Source organism: Eulemur rufifrons, chromosome 7 (assembly GCF_041146395.1).
Source record: "Eulemur rufifrons isolate Redbay chromosome 7, OSU_ERuf_1, whole genome shotgun sequence".
NCBI classification, from domain to species: domain Eukaryota; kingdom Metazoa; phylum Chordata; class Mammalia; order Primates; family Lemuridae; genus Eulemur; species Eulemur rufifrons.
In genome coordinates this window covers 106,898,916-106,924,600 of record NC_090989.1, presented here as the reverse complement: position 1 = coordinate 106,924,600, position 25,685 = coordinate 106,898,916, and the positions used below count along the sequence as shown (strand labels likewise).

At 38.6% G+C, this 25,685-nt stretch overlaps 1 protein-coding gene across 3 annotated transcripts; it reads right to left on the bottom strand.

Moving 5' to 3' along the window:
- Positions 1–1,809: 1,809 nt before the first annotated feature.
- On the bottom strand, positions 1,810–25,343 carry IGSF10 (immunoglobulin superfamily member 10). Of its 3 annotated transcripts, XM_069473071.1 has the most exons (7): positions 25,238–25,343; positions 23,491–23,685; positions 22,522–22,651; positions 18,654–19,044; positions 10,100–14,455; positions 8,753–9,653; positions 1,810–4,192 (listed from the first exon to the last, which is right to left on the bottom strand). In XM_069473071.1, exons 2-7 carry the CDS (start codon positions 23,682–23,684, stop codon positions 2,284–2,286), a joined length of 7,881 nt encoding a protein of 2,626 aa, XP_069329172.1. In that variant the 5' UTR covers position 23,685; positions 25,238–25,343; the 3' UTR covers positions 1,810–2,283. The 3 variants fall into 3 exon arrangements, with proteins under 3 accessions (XP_069329172.1, XP_069329174.1, XP_069329173.1); XM_069473073.1 differs by lacking the exons at positions 8,753–9,653; positions 10,100–14,455; positions 18,654–19,044; ... (1 more) ...; positions 23,491–23,685; positions 25,238–25,343 and adding an exon at positions 5,910–5,964; XM_069473072.1 differs by lacking the exons at positions 8,753–9,653; positions 10,100–14,455; positions 18,654–19,044; ... (1 more) ...; positions 23,491–23,685; positions 25,238–25,343 and adding an exon at positions 5,765–5,808.
- Positions 25,344–25,685: the final 342 nt, after the last annotated feature.

The window sequence follows — 25,685 nt, the reverse complement described above, 5'->3', positions numbered from 1 at the left end:
GAAAATATTTCACTCCAGCCTGCTCATTTTGTGTTTACTCTGGGCTGGAAAAGACTTTGCCAAAACATATTAAAGACCATTCTTTTCACTAAATTAACATAGTCTATCTGCTTTCAGAAGATGTATCTGTACATTTCCGCTGGTTTTGTATATCAGGTTTTTTTCCTGTCAAGAATCATACTCTTGGAGTTTATGAAGTCGTTTTTCTTCAAAAAGTAATATCCATATAATGGCTGCATTGGCAAAACAACCGAAATGTGAATGTTGTGCCTAGTGAGTGAGTCATGTTCCGTCCTTGTTATATTTCAAGAATTATTGGTATTTAAAATGGCAGTTTTCAGTTGAACCATATATTTTTGTAGCTCCACATTGCAAATAGCAGTAATACTGTTTCAAGAATGTTATAATTGCATAACATTTGTATGCACTTTATATTTTGCAGAAGTTAATTTATTAATCATTTTGCACATGAAAGTTGTAGGGTATACCTTTATTGTTGTCTTTTTTTTTTTTTAGGTGAGGAAGCTAAGGTCATGGTAAGGCCCTATAATTCCAAGATTCTATGGAAAGCTGAGGGAAAATGTAAAGCTGTTTTTCCCCTGTGCATTATAAAGAAAGCAACTGGAATTTATTTAGTCATTATATTTTCTCCCACTTAATCCTCTATCTTAAGAGATTTCTACTTTTTTCTTTTCTAGCAAATTCATTAGCTTGCGTTAAAATGATCGCAAGGGAAAGCCATGTGGCAGAACCTGGTAATTTGCTTGGTGAGATAGAGAAGAAATTACCTTAGAATAAGATGGAGACCCCACCCAGCTCCCCTTAAAAAGATAAGACTTTGACATTTAATGGAGTTGGCTGTAATTAATCACAAATCTTGGCTCAAAGAAGCCTGTAGACATACTTGTTTACACTGCAGGCTTATTCCTAATAGGTTAAATTTGTCATCTTATTTACCCTTCTCGGCCCAGAAGTAAAGGAGATCACTTTACAGTGAGCACGTTTGACCTTTTGCAGCCACAAGGTCCAACATCAGAGATTAGTAGCAATCGGATCACCCCTTAGGTGAGACTAGCTGAAAGTTGGTGTGATGAAAACACAATGAAGGGAGCTCTTCCATATGTCTCACGTGATTGGCAGGGGCTAACCTAGCTCTCGGTTTTGTGTCGTGAGATAGCTGAACAAGACCTGTGGCATTTTTTTTTTTCATTTATAAGGCTCTTATGATTATTAAATAGTGAATATTTGCATAGAGGCTAGAGAAATTGTACTGGAAAGTCCCAGCTTCTAGAATTAGAAAAGATGAGTCATATTATGTCCACCAAATTAATTCAGGTTGAATTAAGCATGTAATATAAATAAATTCAGTGAATTACAAAAAGCAACATTTTGTGTAGAGTTGATCAGATTTTAAATACAGTGAAACTTCATTATATAAAATAGATCTAGACCCTCCCATTCTCCCATCACACAAAAAATTATCACTTAATGAAATAAAATGTTCATAAAGCAATGTTCCCTCATAAAATTTTCCTTAAGAACGGCTCTAAACCAGGGGTGCCTGGGCTAGATTTTAAAGTTATAAAGAAGTTTCATTGTATTTTTAAGACCTTTTTAGTGGATGTATTTGGACAAAAATAACCCCCTTTTCACATTTTCTGATGTTGCAGGTAATTACGTTGCTTTTACATGTGAAAAAGTTAGGCTGCATTTATTTTTAAATGCAGTTATTAAAACATTTTTGTATTCTCCATCAATGAAAATTTTCAGTGTGAACAAATGATGAATCATAAAACAGTTCAGTGCTTATTTTCTGTAGGTTTTAGCAAAAAATTTATAAACCAACCACAAAATATTTATACATCAAGATGATAACTTTACATAAAGACTACAAATTTAATCTTTTCCATTGTCTCTGAGTGCCATGCTTGTAACATTGATAGAAAGTGGACACTAGGCAACTGGTAATAAAAGAAAAAAGTCCATTTTTTACTGAAAAATTCAGGTACGTTAGCCATTTGTTATTTTATGGTAGACCGTTTTCTCTTAATGTTCATTTGTTGGCAAAATAAAAGTGCCTTAAGTTAAAAATTTGTTTTGAGATACATTAAAGAAATCAGTATCAGTTCATAATGCATTTGTCTTTTTTTGCATGTCCATTGTAAATTTAATATTGTAAATGTATTCAAATTCATTTACATGCCTATGGCTGCCTTTGATTAAACTTCTTCCAAAAAATAAACTCTGTCCAGATTTTTAATTTAATTTTAATTTTACTCTATGTCAGATTACTTGAATATAAGTTGTTGCATGATCACTACCAAGTGGATTCTTTGCTGTACATTTGTATATCCCAGAATCAGAGGTTTGGGGGTTCTGAATGACTAGGGTACCTTGTAGGTGCAGCAGTTCACTTCCATGTTTCCTCCGCTTGCTTGCCATTGACAGCAAGGAGTGGTCTGGGATCTCCCATGTGATTTCTGGCTTTGGAACTCCCAGGGCCAGACAGTGGAGCTGAAAGGCTGCTCCTGTCCTTGTGAGGATGCTCCTGGGTGGGTGCTTTGTAATTCTGGGAGGATAGGCTACAATCATTACTGGAACTGTGATCAGTGCGTGACCAACACTATTTTGAGCCTTACAAATATAGTTTCCTCTGTCATAAGCTGTTGCTTCTTTGATTACTAAAGTGCCATTGTCATGTAATGTGTATTTCCCATTAATTTGAGGCCTGTCTAAAACATAACCACTTGGCATAGTCCATTTGATATTGGGCTTAGGGATTCCATCAGACACACAATGCAGTGATAGAGATTCTCCACTGATACTTTTTACTGTCCCTAGTGCATATGTAAGAATAACTGGCTTCTGGCCAATTTCTAAAATGATTAATTTCTCAATATAGCCAACTTTATTTCTAGCTGCACAGCGATATTTTCCTGCGTCGTCCCGAATTGTTTTATAAATGATAAAAGAACCATTGCTTGCTATCAGATACTGAGAATTTTGTGGTCCATTGGAAAACCGCGTGCCATTTGGTAAAATCCAGATTATCTCAGGCGGTGGGTTACCATCAACAGAGCAATTCAATGCAGTGGACTTTCCAAGCTGGGCAACTATTTTTTCATTAAAAGGATTTCGGAATGTTGGTCTTCTCAGCATTTCCAGTACTTCTAACTGTACTACCAACACACTTTCTCCTCCTTCATTTCGAGCCACGCAAGTAAAATCAGCTGAATCTGAAAGCCTCACATTCCTGATTTCCAAGGTTCCATTTGTATAGACCGTGATTCTGCTTCCATAGTATGGGGCTGTGAGGAAAATATTGTCCGGCATGATCCACATGACTTGAGGAGAGGGTGTCCCTTCGACTCTGCAGTCAAAGTGTTTTTTGGAATGCCTCACGGCTGTAGCCTTAATAACAGTTCTGTTTGTATACCGACCATTGATTAATGGAGGCTTAGAGACAACATCCAGTTTGTACATTTTGGTGTCATCCCCACTGGGATTTCGGGCTACACACACATACTCTCCAGAATCAAGCAGTTTCACTTTGTTGATGGACAAAGACCCGTTAGCATGAAATATATACCTACCATTGGAGAAGGAAACCATGTCGTTGGAAGGCAGCAACCAAAATATTTTTGGTTTGGGATCCCCAATGACCTCACAGTCAAGAACAGCTGTGTCTCCAGCTTTGATTCTTGTGTTGCCCTTGTAACCCTGCCTTATCCGTGGGGCAGCTGTTATAACTGTTAGGTGGACCTTCATTTCATCCTTTCCTAGGGTGTTCTGGGCATGGCAAGTATAATCTCCTTCCTCTGCTATCCCAACTTTGTTGAAGTATAAGGTTCCATTGTCAAAAAGGACGTACCTCCTGGTCCTGTGGCCGCTGTCATCAGCTTGCATTGCATTGTTGATCATCGTTCCATCAGGCAAACTCCAGGAGATCTCAGGCACCGGTGAGCCAGAAGCTTTGCAATCAACTTGGAAATCTTTCCCATGGAGCACTTGTTTTTTAAAATACTGCTTGTGGTCAATTTTGGCAGGTTTCAGTCTTAGGCTGACATGCATCAGTATCAGATCATCTCCCATTTTGTTTCTTGCCACACACAAGTAGTCACCACCGTCTTTTTCTGTTACAGATCCAATAAACAGGGATCCATTTGGGTAGACGTGGATTCGACTGCCCATTCTAAGGAGAGAAGAGACTAATGTAAGTGTGCAGCTGTTAGCAGTGGGGGAAGGGAAGTTGTCTTACATGGGATTAGCTCTCCACTCCCCAGCTTCATTGAAACGTGATTAACAAAAATTGTATATTTTTAAGGTATATAACATTTTGATATAATGAAAATGATTACCATAATCAAGCTAATTAGCATACCCATAACCTCATACCAGGTTTTGTGTGTGTGTGTGTGGTACATGGGATTAACTTTACACTGTTAAAAAATCACTACTAGCTAATTGTCTTCTAAGCTGTTTTCTGAAAGATGAAATTATCTAACTGAACAGGTGTAATTTAGTGCAAACTAGTATTTCTCAGATGAACTTCAAAGAAATCTCCTTTACATGATAATTAAAGATTAATGATGAGGGGAATGCTAGAAATACTGGATTCCTAGACACCATGACTTCCTTGACCATTTTACATCTCACAGAAACTGAGTCCACAAAAATGATCATCTTGGGATATATCAGTAAAGAAAGCTTTTATATAAATTTAGTTGCTCAGAAAAGATGCCACTTTTTAAAAAGTTATTAGTAACAAAACGATTATTGAATTATTTGTTTATAAAATAAGGTCTACTTTGTTATAGAGAGAGAATACCAAGGTAAAGCTCATTTGTAGGTTGTCGCGGGCAGGTATAGAGTGACTGGTTTCTGCATGAGATTGAATTTTGGAAAACCATTTTCTCGAGTATACGGCCACTACACAACCTGCTGTTACCACATTTAACCAGCAGATGGCAGATATTTCCTGTTTTTTTCCAGGAAAACCAGTGGAAATTGGTGCTAAAAGTGTGAGCAAGCATAGCCATAGGTGAAAATCTATGTGTATGTTTTTCTTAGTTTTTGGCAACATGGGCTAAGCAGGTAGATAAAACTGGAGAGAAAAGTGAGGACCACTTTTCGTAGCATAACTGCTAACCAAGTCAGAGAGCCTCAAGTTATTTTTATCCTCCAGCAAACGTAAGTATGGACAGTATTGCAGTTAAAACATTATGTATTATAAAAGGTGTTCTTTTTTTACCCTAAAGTGTGAAAGGAACTTCTCTGGCATATGAACCAAGGTAAAATCACAAGTGAATGCATTTAATAAAGGGAATGGAAACTGTCAGGTGCTTTGCATTGATTTTTTTTTTTTTTTTTTTGAGACAGAGTCTCACTCTGTTCCCCGGGCTAGAGTACCTTGGTGTCAGCCTAGCCCACAGCAACCTCAAACTCCTGGGCTCAAGTGATCCTTCTGCCTCAGCCTCCCGAATAGCTGGGACTACAGGCATGTGCCACCATGCCTGGCTAATTTTTTGTATATATTTTAGTTGTCCAGCTAATTTCTTTCTATTTTTAGTAGAGACGGAGTCTCGCTCTTGCTCGGGCTGGTCTCGAACTCCTGAACTCAAAGGATCTACCCGCCTCGGCCTCCCAAGTGCTAGGATTACAGGCGTGAGCCACGGCGCCTGGCCTGCATTGACTTTTGAATCTTGATGTAATTTCCTCACTAATCACCTGAAAAACCGATATTTAGAGAGACTTAATAACTTGCCTTTGGTCACAGAGCTCATTCCCAAACGCTATGCTTTCCAACATGGTATGCTGCCACCTGCTATTATTCTTTCCCAGTGCTTTCTAAAACTTGGCTGCACAGTAAAAATCATTTGTGGAGTTTAATACTGATGCCTGGGTGTGACCTGTAGAATTTCTGACTTAATTGGTGTAGAGTATGGCCTAGGCATCAGTATCCTTAAAGTTTTCCATGTTAGCATCATCTAAGAACCACTGCTCTAATCGTTGGTTCTCAATGGAGTTCCCCCATCATCAGGATTATTTGGGGCCAAATTTAAGGGCCACATGTCCTGGTTTTACCGTCCTGAAATTCAATAGGTCTGGCCAGGGATCTAGAAACCAATGTTTAGCAGACTTCCCAGGCGACTTATGAACAATTAAGTTTGAGAACCAGCCTCAAATTTTAGTGTGCAAAGTCATCTGGAGGACTTTTAAGAATGCAGATTGCTTGATACAACATGAAATCAAAGCTTCTGATTCAACAAATTACCAGGCATTGCTAATGCTACTGGCAGGGGCACGACCCCTTTGAGAACCCCTGACTTAGAGGGCCAGCCCCCACTCCAAGTCTGATGCAACTGGAGGCTGTGATGTGTAAGAAGAGACTGATATTTTTAAGATAATTTTATTTTGAAAGTAGAAGTTTTCCCTGAGTAAAAGAAATAGAATTCTTTATAAAGATTAATGTGGGTGCAAGCATCTCCAGCCTTTCCGAAGTACTGCTTCTAGAACTTCATGGTGCCTGATTGACCAGGGGATCTTATAAAATTGCAGATTCTGATTCAGCAGGTCAGGTGGGGGGTAACAAGCTCCCAGGTCATAAGGAGCAAGGTTAAGAGGAAAGAAAACCATTTCTGCATTGAAACATAGGTCACATAAGTTATGTTCAAAGTAGTGGACATAGACTAGCAGTGCTCTGAGTCTGGGACCATTAAAAAAAAGAGAGAAAAAGCTTTTTGGTTCTGACAAGCAAGCTTTAAGAAAATGAAAGGGTTTTTGCTTAATTTGGTCGTGGTGGAGTGGGCTTGGATCAGCACAGCTACAGTTGTCTCATTTTTAAAATCTAAAATAAATCTGAACTTCTGATGCTGAGAAGTGGGAAGAGTAAGGGGTTTCTTAGTTTTTTTATTTTGCAATAGAAGTGCCTTTTTTCTTTCTGTTGACATATTTAAAACATGGAAGTAAAGAATATACTTGAACTTTTTGAGTCGGTGAGTTGCAAAATAATCATTGAAGTATTTAGTTAGCAAAGTTCTATTTCATTATAAAAGAAGAATGCAGTACCTCTGGTGGAGGTGCTGTGGCATCTATGATCTTATATAACTCTTTTGCCTCTTCTACAGTATGAGCAATCTTTCTATGTTCCGTAAGTATTTTCCCAAAACAAAATAATTTCCCTACTTTCTTTGCTACTTAACCCTGAAGGATTTGTTGGAAAACCTGGTCAAGATTTATTCTGAGAGGCTAACAATGAGTTTTAGAGTACTTTTCAGACTTCCTTTGGACTAACTTTTTAAGACATTCCTTTATATTTTTTCATAACCCCTGATAAAAGATTTCCATTTTCTAAAGTTGACCTGGTGCCCCGTGAATGTTTAGACCTTGTCTTTACAACCTAAATTTTGAATTTAATCTGTTATTCTCATCACAAATGTGATGCTCTCTATAATTCTTGCACTGGTAACCTTCATGAGTAGTACAAATTATATTCAAAATTACACCGAATAATGAGCAGTGTCTGAGTAAGCAACAATCATCTCATGTGTTGTGGAATTTATTTTAAATGCATTAATTTCAGAAAGTAGAACTGGCTTCCAACACTAATGAAATGCTTACAATAACTTGAAGGCAAAAAAATGAGAGGCACTGATGTTGCAAAATTAAATGCAAAAACTGATAAAGGATTGAAAATATTTGATGCCATAAATTAAGTAGAAGTAGGGTATATGTATACTGTATAACAAACATGAATGTGATTTCTGAAGTACACATTTTATAACTCAGCATGTTTAAATTTTAAATCTAATTTCAATCTAACATTTAGTCAGATAATTTTGATGATTTATTTGGAAAACTTGAAAATTAACGTTTACTTTTGAATTAAAGATCACACAAATTAAACTTAATAACTATATTCGGCACCGACTCGTGACACCAGAAAAAAATCTATTCAACTTCTAAGCATGAGTGCAAATTCACATTATGTATAATTTTTCTTTCTTGCATGAATATTTTCTTTTAATGAATACATAAAATATAAATGCTCATCCCTTTTTGTCATATTATGAAAAATCATTGCATAATCATGCAAATGGAAAAATAACTCATATGCTATAATTATTGAGTTTCAAAGATAAGATTTAATCTATACAGAAAACCAGCTATAAAATGAATAGTATGCCGATAAAAGCATATCGGAGAAAGCAGGTATGTGTATATACATGTCTGATCACACCAGGGTGATGAGGGCCCTGAATACATTTTTGTGAAGGTATTAACGTTGTGATTTTAATAAAGTGCTTTGCAATTTTAGGAAAGAAGAAATAAGTACTGATTATACTAAAAGTTTGAAATGTCTGATAGGAGATGCTGATGGGTGAATAATGGAGTGTGTCTCTACAGAACCTTGATTGCATCACAAAAATTCCCCCCTTTTTTTGGATATAGAGAGTGTGAATACATTTACACCATTACCACTTAAAACTGTCACAAGCACGGAGGCAAACAAGGTTTTTATTCTGCTTGTTAGCCATAAAACTCAAAAAGTTGGCCCTTAGAGTTAAGCATGTAAGAAGATTGGTTTTTCTATTCAATGATCTCAAAGGACTAGGTTTCTTTAGAGTTGTCTTTATGTCCAAAGTCTATGTACACTCTAAACTGCTGCCTGCCTTGCTGTATCACTGTTTAGCTATACAACTTCTGAAATGTAAACAAAGCAGATAATTCCAACACAAAGGTAGGGGTTTACCTGTGCCACTGGTCAACAATAGCCTTGGATGGTAACCTCCAAATTATTCTGGGTTTGGGCTCCCCAGTGGCTGAGCAGTTCAGTAGTAATTTGTCCCCAAAATTCACCTCAGTCCTTTTCTGGGATGCAACTTCTATCCTGGGGCTGGTCTCTCTCTCTTCCATTGTAAGCATTACCACCCTTCTCTCCGAGCCAGTGGAACTGGTAGCGATGCATTCATAAGTGCCCCTGTCTGAAGAGGCTATGTTTCTTATATAGAGAGTTCCATTTGAAAATAAGAATAACTTGGAATTGGTAAAATGTAATGGTTTCACTTCAGTGCCATCCGAGAGGACCCAGTAAACAGTGGGCTGAGGAGTTCCTTTTGCAGTACAGGGTAGTTTCAAATTTTCACCCCAACTCCCTACAATGACTTGTCTCTTTTGCTCTAGAATAACAGGTGGGGCAGCAATGACTTGTATTTTAACCAGCAGTGAATCCTGACCAGCCAGATTGCTGGCCATGCATTTATAAAAGCCGCGGTCATAAACACTGAGATTGTGGATGACCAAGGTTCCGTCAGATGTTACCAGGGCCTGCCCATTTCCCTGGGTTGATTCCAAGACCACTGTCTGGTTTGCAAGAATCCAGGAAATTGTAGGGCTTGGTCTACCCTCTGCTCTGCACTTCAACTCCACAGTGTTTCCAGAATGAACTGTTATCTCTTTGGTATGTCTCTCCATGATCCTGGGAGGATAGGAAACCACAGACAAGGTGACATAAAGGCGGTCCGTGCCAAATGGATTGGATGCTGAGCACAGGTACTGTCCACGGTCCTGAATGTCCACTCTGTGGATGGACAGGGTGCCATTGGGGTGCACCTGGAACCTGCTATTCTGTTTTCTTTTAGACAAATCAAGTCCTGAGAAGACAGAAATTTATGGCCATAGGTCATCAAAATTTAGATAGAAAACATAAAGTTATCTTTTTGTTAAGCTATTGAGAATACATTTAAAATTAGGACACCTAGTCTTCAGATTGCAAAAATTCCTGGATTCTTTTTTATGCACTTAATTTAAAGCCAAGATGTTTCAACACAATGACCACTTTCTTTTTTTTCAAATCATATTTCTTTGGATCTGCTTTCAAAGCATTTAAAAAAAAAAAACATTCTTAATTAACATGTTTGAGAACCTCTGATGAACAAAAAATATGCAAATGTCAAATGAGGATATTAATGGTTTCTGTATCTTGGAGAAATCTGAAACTCGTGTTTATTCTTTGGATGTATAACCCCAAAACACAACACAGGCTTTTTCATGTTTTATAACTAACAAATAATAAGTGTAAGGAAACAATTTCAAATACCTGATGAGACTCTGCTCCAGTGGATGGTGGGCAGGGGATTGCCAGCAGCCTCACAGGGAAGAAAGGCATCTGAGTTAGCTGGAACAGTAAAACTTGCGGCTTTTCCTCCAACTATTCTGGGCTTTTCAAATATATTCCTAGATAAAGAGTCAAAAGGAAGGTGTTTGGAAGTTATTTTTTGAACTGTTTTATTATCAAAGCCACTCTGCTTGGCAGTCTTCTGTCCATCCCAGTTTGATGCATGGGTGGTGGCCTCTGATAAGCCTGGAGTGGGCAGCACGTCTGCTACTGGCTTTTTGCCTTTTTCAGCAATTTCTGGGTATAACTTGTGCCAAACTTGGTTTTCTGACCAAGGAGAGGGAGTCAATTTAGAAAGCTTTGATTTAACTGTTATTAGTGCTGGCATAGGAGTAGAATGTAACAGATTAGAGGACATAAAGTGACTGGTTCCAATTGTGAACTTGGCATTTGGGTGAGCCTTGGGAGAAGTTGTAACCTCTGCTACTAATTGCCCTGGATTAGTATCATGCCTCGAGAATTTATCTGGCTTGGACATTGCATTTGTCGTCATCTTGAAACGGGGAGTTGCCACGTTGTTGGTCACTGCACTTTGAGTAAAGGGAGGGGAGATGGGAATTGGCAAGAGAGTAGCACTGCTGCTCAGGAACACTGGCGTGGCTGAGTGCCTGATGATTGTTTTACCAGTTGTGGTACTCTGTTGTGATTTGCTGGACAAAGTTGTTTCGGAAGCAATTGTGCTCCTCAAAGTCTGAGTACTCACTTGGGGTAGTTCTTGAATTACATCTGTCAGATTAAGAGTTCCTGAATGAAGACCACTTGTGCTTGAAATTCCATTTGTGTTTTCTAGGGGAGAATGAGTGAAAGCAGAGACACTGGGCTTGATTGAAGTTTCAGCTGTGGTTAGAACAGGAGGTGTCATAGCAGTGGATGTAGTGAAACCAGAACTCTGGCCTAGAGAGATGTTTGGGTCATTCCTGTTCTTCTGAGCTTCCTGTTTTCTTTGTACTTTTTGTGACTCAGATCTTGCTGTTTGGGTTTCATAGATAATGACAGATACAGGGGCAGTAGGAGGACTAGCCGGTGTGGCTGTTTGCATTGACATGGAGCTTATCGTACTTGATTCTTTGCTTGTGATACTAGGAGGAGTAGGATAAAGAGGTGGAAAGGGCAGCTCCTTCATTGTAGAGAGATTTCCAAAACTGTGTGTTTTGGTGGAATTGGGGTGAGTTGTAGCTGATGTTATAGATGGAATTTGCATCACACTTGCTGAGGATGTTGTGAAATGGAAGGGGGAAACTTTATCTGTGGGTAAAGTGGGAGATAGTCTAGGAAGCATCCTGGTTGTGCTTTTTTGTAAGCCAAATTTATGCTGATTCCTTAATCTCTCTTTTTGGTTATGGTTATTTACAAAGATCTGCTGCCAGGGAATTTTCCTTCTTGAAAATCTTGTAATGGCTATAGCAGTAGGCATTGATGGCTTGGTGATGGAACCTGAAAATGGCAATGTAATCACTGAATCTCTTGTAGCTTCACTGGTGCTAGACACACCTGAGTAACCAATACTAGTTAAATGAGTTTTTTCCATAGATGTGAATGTTGGGGTATATGTCATGACTGTACCAGTTGGGGTCACTGGGGTATTTTCAACACTAAAATATTTTATTGTATGTGTTGTTTTCTCAATATCTACATGTGGTTTGTTCTCAGTTAGTAATGGTGGATTCTGGACTAGAGTTGTAGACTCTTGAGATGTGACGCCGGCAATGTCAGCTTTGGGGAGTGTGATGGGGGCAGCACTTGGAAACAACAATGCTGCTGTAGCCGTGGTAATCCTTTCTCTGGGAAGACAGGATGGGCACATCACTCTGAGCGCTGTGGCTGAAGATGCAGTAGTGCTTTCCTCAACAGCAGCTCTGCTTGTTGGCCTCACAGTGCCGTATCTGTGCTGTCGGAAAATTGGAGTTCTATGTGGGCTAATGATTTGCCCCCGGCCCCAAAATTTCCTCCGTCTCCCAAGGCGTCTGGATAGTGGGATTTTAGTTGTATTATTTCTAGAAATCTGAAACTGAGAATGAGCAGCAGTGTATGGATCTGAAGGGAGCTTAGAGGTGCTAAGTTTTTGAGTACTGTGAGAATGGAAGTGATTGCTCTTGGGTTCACTGACACCTGTTACAGATATCTGAAGACCATTTGTAGTATTTACTGACTCTAAGACTATGTCAGCCTTGTTGTTAGTGCTATTAAACATTTTGATATTGACATCTTTGATCAGAGTTCTCACTGTTATTGGGAGTACACTTTGGAAATGCTCTCTTCTCCCCATCTGGTCAGCATTGTGAAATTCAGTTGCTCCAGGTAGTAGTGGAAAGATAGTGGATGAATGTTGACTGGTTGAGTCTTGCATTTTGTTTGACTTGGTTGGGTTTATGTTCTTTGACATAGCTGTAGTTTTAATAGCAGTGGATAGTTTGAAATCTAGAGGTTTTTCAGGTGGTAATATTTGTGAACTCACAACTGGGGAGACTTCTGTGCCAGAAGTTATATTTGTCACGGGGCTATTGGATATTGTTCTGGAGGCAGCAGTCCCTGTCCTTGTTGGAACATTTGAAGCTTTAGTGGCCAGGACCATAAATTCCTCATCTGGCGTAAGCATGCCTGAAGAGTCTTCTTCCTCCCCAGGTATTTTCAGGAGTTGGGTGACTGGTGGAGGTGGCCTTACTGTGGTATTTTCTCGTTTCTCTGGCACAGCATTCTTTTTAGCTTTCTCCAAAAGTGCTGCCCAGTGTTGTGGGTCAATTCTCCGAGCAGAGGGAGGGAACTGCCTCCTATGTTCCCTAAAACGTCGGTTTATTGAATCTCCACGCTGCCGGTGTGTTATAAATTCCCGATAGTTATGCTTCTTACTTGTGCTTGAGACTCGTTTTGCAACCTCTGCTCCCACTGGATCAGATGTAGGGGGTTGTACAGCTGGTGGCTCCTTAAGGTGAGCAATAGGATTGGGCTCATCAAGTCCAGATCCGTCTGTTTCTCCATCATGCACCACTGATCTTTGCCCTTTTATTTTGATTGAAACTTGGAAAATCAAAAAGTCGACCCCTGATGGGTTGGCTGCTACACAACGATAATGACCTTGGTCTTCTTGGGTGACCCGTAATATTCTTAATGTGCCATTGTTAAGAATTTGCTTGTCTCTTAAGGACTGATGGAGCACACTGTTTCCTGGAAGAACCCAGCTAATAGAAGCATCTGGGATACCAGTCGAATGGCATGGAAGATCGAGTGTTTCACCAATGAAAACTGTGTGATGAACTCCATTTTCATGATAGGCTTCTACATCGGGCTCTACCACAGTTATCCTATAGGTGAGAATATCTGCATCATCATAATTGGTGCTTATGCAGTGGTACATTCCTGTGTCAAAACTGTCAGCCATCTGGAGTTCCAATTTTCCACTTTTGTCTATCAGGATTCTTCCATCCTCACTAACATAAGGGGCTCTCACTTTACTCCCATCAGCCAGAACCCACTCCAAGTGTGGGGTGGGGTCTCCTTGGCCTGGGCAGTTTAGGTCAATGGTTCCACCTACCAAAACAGTGCGTTCCAGCTTAGTATTATTATCCCTTGAAATCATGGTCCATTTGTGTTTCACTGGCCTTATCTCTGCTCTTGGTAAAGTGATTTGAACATTACTTGAGTACTGGATCTGTAATGTACCGAGTGTGGTAGCAGTTCTGTTTAGCTGCAAGGAAATTTGGTCTTGCATTAACCAAGAGGGATCTGCTATGAGATCTGCCTCTATGTTGGTAAAAATGTCTTCAGGCTTAGGAGCTACCTGTTTATATTTGTAACAGAGCTGTGGTGTTTCAGTGAGCAACTGGCTCCTTTCTAATATCAGAGGTGAATCACTGTATAAAGCCAGTACTTGCCACACTGGCTGAATGTGACTATAATCTATATTGCATACTAGAAATGTTAAAAATGATGTATTTAGCATGATATAATCATTCTCTTCAGTGAATGCAATGGGTGAAGTCCTCAAGGGCTTTTGGATGCTGCAGACCATGTTAGCTTCATTTCCAGACTGGTCTGTCATATTCAAAGTGAGGGAGCCGAAGGGTGCCATGAAATCTTGGGGAGAGATAGAGGCAGGACTGCCGTCTTCCAGAATAGACAGACTCTTTGATTTCAGGGATGGGTCAATGGTTGGCTTGGTGCAAAGGAAAGCTGCAGCTGGGACCATAGCTAAGGGCTTGCCTTTAGAGATCCTAGGGTTCATGCAAAGTGGACATTGCTGAGGACTGGAGGGACTTCTGTCTTTTTTGCATTTTATTACATCTAGGAAAAAATCACAATTGAATTATTATCAGTTGTGGCCTCTTTATGAATTGGCATTTGAACAGTTTGAAGAAATAGCTTTTGCTAGAATTTGAAACATTAGAAATTTAAATTTAATTAGATACCAAAATTTTCAATGTTTTTTGTCTCTGAATTAATTTTTTAAAATGGTCTTGTCTATATGCCCTGCTACTATATAATACACACAGGATTTCATCTGCCTTGTTCATTGCTGTAATTCCCATGCGTGCAAAACATATATTAATACTTGGTTCTCAGTAAATACGAGTTGAGTGAGTTATTTCCAAATCTAGGGAAACAAAATGACATGCTCATGTTTGTCACTTTTCATTGACATTAGTTTAGTTCTATTTCTTCATTTTAATGTTTGAAAGCAGTCATATAAATTCATTATTTTTAGGGCCAGGCGTGGTGGCTCACACCTGTCATCCTAGCACTCTGGGAGGCCGAGGTGGGAGGATCCTTTGAGCTCAGGAGTTTGAGACCAGCCTGAGCAATAGCAAGACCCCGTCTCTACTAAAAATAGAAAGAAATTATATGGATAACTAAAAATATACAGAAAAAGTTAGCCGGGCATGGTGGTGCATGCCTGTAGTCCCAGCTATGTGGGAGGCTAAGGCAGGAGGATTGCTTGAGCCCAGGAGTTGGAGGTTGCTGTGAGCTAGGCTGATGCCATGGCACTCTAGCCTGGGCAACAGAGTAAGACTCTGTCTCAAAAAAAAAAGAAAAAAGCAATTCATTATTTTTAAAAGATAACCTGTTTGATAAATGATCATTTCTAAGTCCCTGGATATCATTAAACAGCCAAATTTCTTTCCATTATCCAAAAGAATATGGCCTGAATTACAAGGTGTCTTGATCTGGTCTAGCTTAGTAGCAGTAAGAATGGAGAGAAATAGATGGATACAGGAGATAATTAAGCAGGTAGAACCAATCACCCAGAGGCCAGGATTGATTGAACATGGAGAGTGGCTGTGGAACAGTCAAGGAGGACACAGGTTGATGACTTTGGTAACTGGACAATTAATGGTTCCCTTGGTGGACACAGACTCATTGGAGGAGGATCAGGTTTAATGGGGAGGGAAGAAGACTATGCCAAAGCAATGGGGCAACCTGCTAAAGGTCTGACATTCTAGTGAAGTTAGGGGCTTATAGGACCAATCTAAGCCTTTCCAAATCATAGACGTCTCCTCCCTCAGGTATTTGGATATTACATACCTGGATATTTAAAAACACTACTATGGTGAGCCTATTTTAAATGGCTGGTCACTTGGAATGTCTGGAATACTTGATAAGAGGTATAGAGTTTTCCCTTACATGCTGTTCCATGTACTCAGTTCTCAAATCATGCAATGGACAGAGCACTTAAGAAAAACATTGGCACTTCTTAGAAGATCTAATTTGCCAGAGTAGTTAGACAGAGTCAAATTGCCTTCCCACATGTGCACACTTCTTCTTAAAGGCGTAAAGTCACTCCGACCAAGGATTCCAGACTCTTCAGAGTGTACCACGGTATGACAGGTAATGCCACAGATATCTGGCCAGTCAGAATTCTTTAGAAAATTTTATAGTCTAAACCTGTGTAGAGGAGCTATCGGGCAAGACCAAAAACCTTTGAACAATCACAAGAGAAGTCTTCCAATAACCTGTTTACCAAAAAGCTATGTTCTTTTACCTACTTGTCAGTACCCTGGGCTCAGACAGAGAACATGACGGACTTTTGGCTTAATTAAATCTCATCCATCATTGTGTTCACATCTTGGTATGCTTATCATTGCTTGCACTGGACCAGAGTTAGCACGCCTTGGACATCAGGTATTTTGCCTCAAATGCAAACCTGATCACATCACTTCTGTTCCCCCATCACACTAGATTCCAACCTCATAGAAAGGCTTTCCATTTCTCAACCTGCTATGCCTTGTCAGGCTCTGCCATACACTGTTCCTTCTACTTCCCATCTGACATGCCCTCTTCCCTCACCACCTAACTACTTACTCATCATCCTTTAGCACCCAACCTGAACAGTAGTTCTGGGTGGGCTCCCTGCTTCATAGTCTCCTGGTTCCTTTCACTTCTCTTATCCTACCTTTCATCACTCACTACAAGAATGACTTTGTTAGTTGTCTTCCCACAAGACTATAAATGCCAAGCTTGTTCATCTATATGTCCCCGGCCCTGTCCAATGGATGCTCAGGAAAGATCAGTGGCAGGAAGGAAGTAAGAAAGAAAGAAAAAAATACCTAATTCTAAGACAATATTTTTCATATTTTAACTCAAAAATTGAGATGTGTCTTAAAATGCTATTTTACAGTAGCAGCTCTCCACCTGGCAGTTTTAATGTAGCTATCACTGCATGTATACAACCACAAATATTGTCATAGCTATTTATATTGTTCTCTCAATTGTGTCACATGCATTGTTGGTATGACAGATATTAAGTTTGCCACTTAAAATGTTTTGAGAAAAGTATGCAAATAGAGCAGCAGGACATAATTTTAATATTCGTGAAACAAACATGTGTCAGAGAAATGGCCACAAATCCATATTTTATAAAAAAAGCAACACCAACAGCTTTGTGGGACCAAAGAATGAAAGATATCCACAAGTAGATGAAGAAGTGTTACATTTAACTACCGAGATAGGCAATCCTTTTGCACTTATCACACTCCAAGTGAGGCAACTGAAGGTGGGACAATGTAAAATCCCTTGGAATAGATAAAAAGAAAATAAAAAATCAAGGCACAGAGGTTGATGTGACTGATTCACAGGTCTTGTAAAATCATCATTAAGGCATCTCAGTCAAAAGGAGAATACTTAATTATTTAGACATGACTGAAATAAGTTATCCCTAATGTGTTTATCTGATTATTTTACATATATACAGGTGTTACAGCAACAGGTGTTGCTGAAGGATGGGGATATGTGCTGAGAAATGCATTGTTGGATGACCTTGTTATTGTGCAAACAGGATAGAGTTTACTGACACAAACCTAAATGGAATAGCCTACTACACACCTAGGCTATATGGTAGAGCCTATTGTTCCTGGGCTACAAATTTGTACAGCATGTTATTGTACTGAATACTGTAGGCAATTGTAACACAATGGTAAATATTTGTATATTTAAACATATCTAAACATAGAAAAGGTAATGTGTTGTGCTGCAATGTTATATAACATCTATGCCATCATAGGTGATGGGAATTTTTCAGCTCCATCATAATCTTATGGGACCACTGTCATATATGCCATCTGTCTGAAAATATATGTATATATATATATATATATATATATATATAAAAACAGTTTGGTACCTATTAAGACCATAGGTATCTAGTGGATGGATGGTCAGCTCATTTGTATTCACCATCAGAATGGCTATATAATTGATAAATGCACAATTTAACGAAAATGATTGAGTACCTACTGTATTGCATGCATATTCTAGAGGTTAGGGACAAAGTGGATATAAGGAAGGCAACAGACGTCTAATACTAGTAAACATAATAAAATGTTATCCTTTAATTTTATCCTTAATAAAATCTTCCTTTCAAGAATGGAAGTGGTGAAATGATTATTGCAACGTGGATGGGGGTGATGGAGGAGCAGCCAGACTTCCCTGAAGAGGCAGGGGTGAGTGCTGTACAGAGTTTGCGGGCTGGCTGGGAGCTTGTCAGGCAGGAAAGGAAGGGCAGGGTTCCAGGCAGGGGCAACAGCACAAATAGGGGGTCCAGCCTCTCATGGTGTGCAAGAAGTAGTTCTGAGTTGGTAGAGCAAAAAGTGCCTGTGTGTCTGGGGCAGGAGAGGGGCTCAGGCTGGAGAGGAAGGAGAGGAGGCAGAGGACAGGCAGGGGCCACACCAGGGGGACTGCACATACAGGCTAAGGAGCACGGCTTTTATTCTCTAAGCCAAGGGTCAGCAAACTTTTTGTGTAAAGGGCCAGATAGTAAGAATTTTAGGCTTTGTGGAATATAGGTCTCCGATACAACTACTTGACTGTGCCACTGTAGCAAAAACACAGCCATAAACAATGCATAGAGAATTCATTATCGCTGATTATTACTGAGACCTCATTGTCTCTCCACCTAACTTACCTTGGCCTCTCCACATACTGATAAAACACCTCCTGGCAGTTTTGCTCTATTTCATTAGGAAAAAGAAATAAACAATATAGATACCTGACTTTTCCTGTATCCAGTCAGACAACCATTGTAAATGGCAATCGCAGGTCCACGGGTTCCCGTGCAGATAAAGACTTTCTAGGTCAGGCATATAGGAGATCATCTCTTGAGGGAGTGAGGTCAGGAAGTTATCAGACAAATATAGGTACTTAATGAAAGATGTTTTAAATATCCAGAGGTAGCTCACAGAGACAAATGTATCTGGATGGAGCTTAGTGAGCTGATTTCCTTCCAGGTGCACCAGGCGGAGAAAGTTGAGTCCATAAAAAGCCTGTGGGTTTATAAACTCAATATTGTTGTGGTCCATATGCAATCGTGTCAAGCTCCTGAGGCCATAGAAAGTATCTTTCTGAAGTTTTCGGACTTTGTTGTAGCTCATTTTTAAGACCTAAGAATAAAAACACATTTACCCTATCAAAAGAATTTTCACAAAAGGGAAAAGTGTATCAATAATAAACCCTGGAGATTAAGCCAATGCAATGTGTATACCTTGTTTGTAGCCTAATGCAAACAAATTAGTTGCACATTAAATAAGACAATATCAGAGAAATTAGAATACGCATGAACATTTGCTGATATAAGATATAATAATGATATGGTTGTTTTTAAAAGATTCCTTAACTTTGAGATATATAATGAAACACTTACAGATGAAGTATTATTTGTTTTAAAACAATTCAATGGAGCAGAGGGCAGTGGGTGGGATGCAGGTGAGACAAGATCTGTTACGTGTTGATAGCTATTGCAACCAGATGATGACACTTTGGAGTTCATTATATTTGTCTCTACTTTTGCCTTTGGTTGAAGATTTCAATAAGAAGGTTTTTTTAAAGTTATTTCAAGTAAATTTAAGATTTCTTAAACCTGAGTTTTTCATAAGAGAGACTTTATGTTGATTTTGAGTTATAATTTATATGCCATAAAATTCACATTTTTAAAATGTACAATTCATTGATTTTTAGTATATTCACAGTTGTGCAACCACCTCCACTAATTTCAGGAAATTTTTATCACCCCAAAATAAAAATTGATACTCTAATATTAGCAGTCATTTTCCTTCTCCTAGCTCTATACAATCACTAATTTACTGTCAGTTTCTATGGATTTGCCTATTCTGGACATTTTATATAAATGGAATGACACAACATGTAGCCTTGTATGTCTGGCTTCTTTCACTTAGTAAAATGTTTTTGTAGCATGTATCAGTCTTTCATTGCTGAATAGTTTTCCACTATATGCACATACCACATTTTTTTAATCCATTCATCAGTTGATGGACATTTGGGGTGCTTCCTACTTTTTGATTATGAGTAATATGATTTTAATCAATTCTGAGTTGAAATTAAAATAATGTTGAATATTTTAATAGTGCTTAGGTATTCTCCAATTCCCTTTCTAGTTATTAGTTGAATATATTCTTTCCGTCTCCCAAAAAGAAAAAAAAATGCTAGCAAAAACAATGATTTCTCATCACATTTTCCTGACTTGGCCTAATCTGGTCATCTCTGTCGAAGATGCTTTTCTGGAATGTCAAGATCCCTCCTAATAAGCAAAGAAAAATTAAATTGGCAACATAGAAGAGCTTTGTTCCAAATGTTACCTGGGAGTACAATCTCAAACTCAACGTTCCTCAATATCTGTTGAAAACTTGGTCAAGAAAATAAATATATGTGGAGAATTCTATGAAGGAAATGTAATCTACCTATTCCTCTGAAGACATGCATTCCAATTAGAGACTGATTAAGCCAAATCAACAGAATCACATAGCTACGTTATATTCTATTGCTCCCCACCAGTGTCAAAGCCACCCTTATGTAGCTTTGGTGTATGTTAAAAGGCTCTGAGAATACTGACATTTTCTCTTTTATAAGGATATTACTGACTTAATTTATTTTATCACCCGATATTTTGTAAGACCCTTCTGATTTAAAATCAGTGATGGTCATGCTTTTCACAAACAGTAGTTTTATTTGCTTTAAAATTTTTTAATAGACGTCATGTATTGTGAGGTAGATTCTTGACAGCTTCAGTACTACTTCTAGTAGACATAAAGGTCTCTACATATACCTTTCCTTATATCCCCTTTATTTTTATCCCTAGAATTGTTTTACCTCTTACTTTCTCATTTACTTATGTGATCATTCTTACAATATTTTATGCATTCTTGGGAGTCCCCATAACTTTAAAATTTTTTGAACAGGACAGGGAGGGCATAAATAAGTAAATAAAATGAAACTGGAAAAAAAAATATTGATTTATAAGAAGCTAACATCTGTCTAAGATAGTCATTATTTTTATAGTAATTACATTTGATTCCCAGATAAACCTGACTAGAAGAAGCCTTTTAGGATTAATTTGTAAAAGTTTAGTAATCCCTCAGTATTAATTTTTTTTCTATTAGCCTGAGGTATGAGAAAACTTGCCTCAGAATTTTCTTGTTATTCTAATTTGCATATACAGTTGCATTAAAAAGAAATCTGTCCTGTGACACTCTCCCTCGACGTCTGCTTTTACAAAGTCTTTCTTTTTCCATCTGCAGGCATGGGCAGCCACCTTTGGAGGCCTATTTCACAGTTCCCACCTCACCTCTTTTTTTTTTAAGTTTTTAAAATAAACTTTATTTTTTAAACAGTTAACATATGCAGTATAGGAAACTGAAAAACACAAGAAGCAAACAACAAAGTCATCCACAGTCACAACCCGTTTATAGTCTGACGTGTCCTTCTAGATCCTGGGTGTACATACATAACATCCAATTTTATGGGATTGAGATTGTACGCTATGTATCATGCTTTTTCCCACATCATGAATATTTACCAGTACAAAATCCCAAAGCTATATGAGTATTTTGATAACTAAGAATATACTATACCAACTCAATCTGTTAGGAAAAAAATCTAATCCTGCCTTTCTTGGGATGAAAATTTCATAGAAGACAAAAACGACAACAGGCCTCTAGATAAAAGTATTGGCAGAGTTTTCATTAAAATACTGCATTCCCTTAATGCTCAATTTATTATAAAATGAAACATAAAGCAACAGAGTACACTAAGTATAATGTTTCTAAGAGAATTCATTATCAGATCTATACCATTAAAATATTAGCAAGAAGGTATGTTTCCATTGAATTACTTAATATATTCTTATAGTGTAGCCCAAAGGGATAGACATACATCAATGGCTACCATCACAATGTAAATATGAATACATCTGCTCACATCTCTCCTTTCATACTTCCTTCAGCCCCTCTGTTGCCAACCTAATGAACAAATCCTGATACATGCTGCTCAGAGGTGGCTTAACAATTCCATGTCTAAGATACATCTTTTCTATCAGTTAGAACAAAAAGATATTCACAAAATGGCTAATTTACCAGTTCTACTGTTTACCATAAATGATCACCTCAGGACATCTCCAAAACTTAGATGTTGCAAAATAATGAATTTTGTCCACAATAAACACAAATATTTATTAAAAATGCACATTTAGACCTATAGTTATAATCTAAAACCATCTTCTAGATACAGAGATACAAGCAAAGAACCCTTGCCTTCACCCTTCCTCTTCTCCCTCTTCCCCCACTCCAGTGACTAAGTACAGGACTACATCTAGATCCATGGAGTAGATTAACAAAGGTCACTCCCAGAAGACAGTCCTTCCTAAAAACTAACAAAAGGACAAATACAAGGGATTATTCTACTGCCTCTACTTTTAACATACGTTGAGCATTAGGATTTGTTTATCCTTTAATACATAGCAATATTAACTAAAATGCACATATAGAATAAGGGTTAAGCAGTCTGAACTAATATAACTCACTCGACCTCACCTCTTTAACCCACACCCTCCCCTCCACCAGTCTCACCTGCAAAGCCTGCAGATCCGAGAAGGTCTTATCAGGGATTGTGTGAATGCTATTGCTGTGCAGCATGAGTAACTCCAATTTGTTCAGGCCAGAAAAGTCTGTTTCTGTCAGTCTAACCAAGCTGTTGTACCTGAAATAAAAATGTCAATCCAGGCATAAGCTAAGTCTGTCAACTAAATCTCAAACACCAAAGCAAAAACAAACACAAAACCCCCAAGCCTCTCTTGTTTTAACTGTGCTCTGAGAAGATAATTGAATGCTTGAAATATTATTGAAATTCACCAGATGCCAGAGAAGGTCCACTGTCTATCCAGTCCTTTCAGTCTTAGTTACAATCACCCTCTTCACAATCCTGGAACTTGTCACATTCCTTCTCATTTTCAAACTTTATGTATATGCCGTTCCTTCAGGTTGGCCCCTGACCCCATGCTTTTCAATTTGTGGGCACTATTAAGACCCAGCCCATTCTTTTATGACATTGTCACTTCACTCGCCCCCGTGGAATTCATCAGTAGAAGTTAAGAAACCTGTGATCTGGAGCCCAAGTGTTGGCTTCTGGTTTGGTTATGATTAAGAGCTCAGGCTCAACTTAGTAGCTACGTGATGTGACTTTTCTTTTTTTTTCTTCCATATAGGAGGACACTTCCAGTTGCCCTGTCATCTCTTATGATATATCATAATCCTGACTGTTAACAGAAGCTATATCATTTTCCAGCAAAAATGTAGCCAGAATTAAGCTTTTCTGCAATCATAGGCCTCCCAACCTACAGAAGAACTTTCTCCTAGTAAAAGTTCACCAGGAAAAATTTTCTTACTATCCCCAACAAACTTAAGATTCTCATAAGCTCATTTCAGACAAGAAATACTGTTAATTATGATTGATCTCCCAAAGTCACAAGTGTTGGGAGGCCAAGTCACAAGTGTGATCGATCCCTCTTTGAGAAGGGGATAAGACAGGGCCCCACGCACCCTAAATTGATACGCTCCACATTGGGTGGGATGCTTTCCGGGATGGAGGTCAGGTACCGAAATGTGCAGTGCACCTCTGTAGGCACGTAGCAGGCACAGCGGCGAGGACAGGCCCTGCTCCCAGGTGTGGCCACTGCGCAGATCACAGCCAAGGAGACCAGCAAGTAGCTGATTCCTCTGCCTTTCACCTTCATCCTGAAAAAACACCATACCTGGGAGTTATAAATAGGGTTTGAGCAAAGTCCCAGGACCACCACACATAATTACTGGGAATCTGGGAGACCTTCCTTAAGGGTCATAAGTGGCCAATGTCATTCACACCTTTTTTGGTAAAGCATTCTTTACTAAACCACAGTGTGTGTTGGCCTCACACTGAGCTTTATGATCAAGTGGGATATTTATTGTTGTAAATAATACACAGCTTCTCACTTCTTAATGAAAAGCAGCAATCCCTATTACTCAGGTATTCATTAAGAGGGAAACTGGACACTATAATGAAGATATTGTGACAACTGAAATACTTAAGGCTTAGTTTGTCTTTTATACATTTCTTTTAGATTAACTGTTAAAAACTAATCATAAAGGTAATATATGTGCATCATAGAAAATATGGAAACTGTATATACTCATAAGAAAAAAATTACTCATAATCTCACTGCTCAGATATAATCCCTAACATTTTTATATTACTTTCCAGCCTTTTTATATATTGTGTGCATATGTATACATGTATATACATTTGTGTGTGTATATACATGATTAAACAATTTCGTAACATTTTATCATTTAATGTGTTACGTGTATTTTTTTCATTTTATTAAACCTTCTTCAAAAACATTTTTAAGGGATGTAATAATCCACTAGAAGGAAGTACAAATCTTTTTCTGACACATTTCCAAGTCCTTGCGAAAAAAGCCACATTGAACACTTTATTGCCAAGTAATGACCGCAAGCAACAGTTAACTGAGCAGCTGAGAGGGCTTAAGCCTTGGACCTGCGCTGTAGTGGGCCACACTGACCCCTTACAGGCTTCTGTCTGCTTTTGCTCTGCTTGGAACATGTCTCTGCCTCTTTCCTTGGTCCCTTCTTCTCCTTATGTCTGCCACAGGACAGTGAAGGGAGTATAAGCAGGGAAGAAATATGCTTAACTTGTCAGAAAAATGGTATCTGTCACTCACTTGTAGGGCAACCCAGGGATCCAAAGCTAATTCTCTCCCTAAATGCAGAACATACAAGGATTGAAATAAAATCTTTATTATGCTTTTCTAAGAAAAGTGACCTTCAAAATTTATAAATCTCAGTGTTCCTTGGAATAGCATTGTTTTGCACTCTACCAGCAACCATCCTTATCTATTATAAACTACACTAGAAATAACATGGAGGCTGAAATGCTTACATCCTCACATAAAGATGATGGAATTACTATTGGAATTTAGTCCAAATTACAATTTAATGTAGGTTTAAGCATGTGACCACTATTGTCACTGTAACCACTTGGTTACAAAATTTTAAATAAACTCTGTATGATTGGAGACAGCATTTCCCTGTTATCACGACATAAGCAAAAAAAAAAAAGGAATAGCAGGATGAAGGTAATTCTCTTGTTCTCTTTTAAAACAGAAGTTCTGGGTATGCCTACATTTGAGTTATTTAAAAGAGAATCAGAAGCATAAAAGAACATATGACTAGTGGATTCACACAAACTTAAACCCGAAAATGTATATAATTAAATAGGAATTGACGGTACCTGAGCTCTTCTTTCAGGTCCTGAATCCTCTTGTGACATAGGCAAGGACAGAAATTCTTCCCAGGAAATGGAAAATTGTGTCCAAACCCAAGTGAGGAAAGGTTCTCTGCTCCCAAAGTGAGCAAATGACTTGGTCTTTCTGGCTTACAGCTCGGGAGTAATCCTTCCAGAGAGACCTGGGAGCTCTTCCACAACTCCAGCGCGGCAACCCGCGCCCAGATTAATGCAGAAGTGTTCCTTTATCATGATCCTTGTTTTCGTTGTCACAGAAACAAAAGGCAAAGTGGAGGTTTTTAAATTTCCCTTTTCCTCCTTCAATAGTGTGCTTTAGTACTCCTTAAACTTGTCACTTAAATATAACTATTACCATTACTCCATTTTGCCCCCAGTTCCCAGGAGTTTCTCCTCAAATTCTTTTTTGGGCAACTCTCACATAGGTGTCTCCACC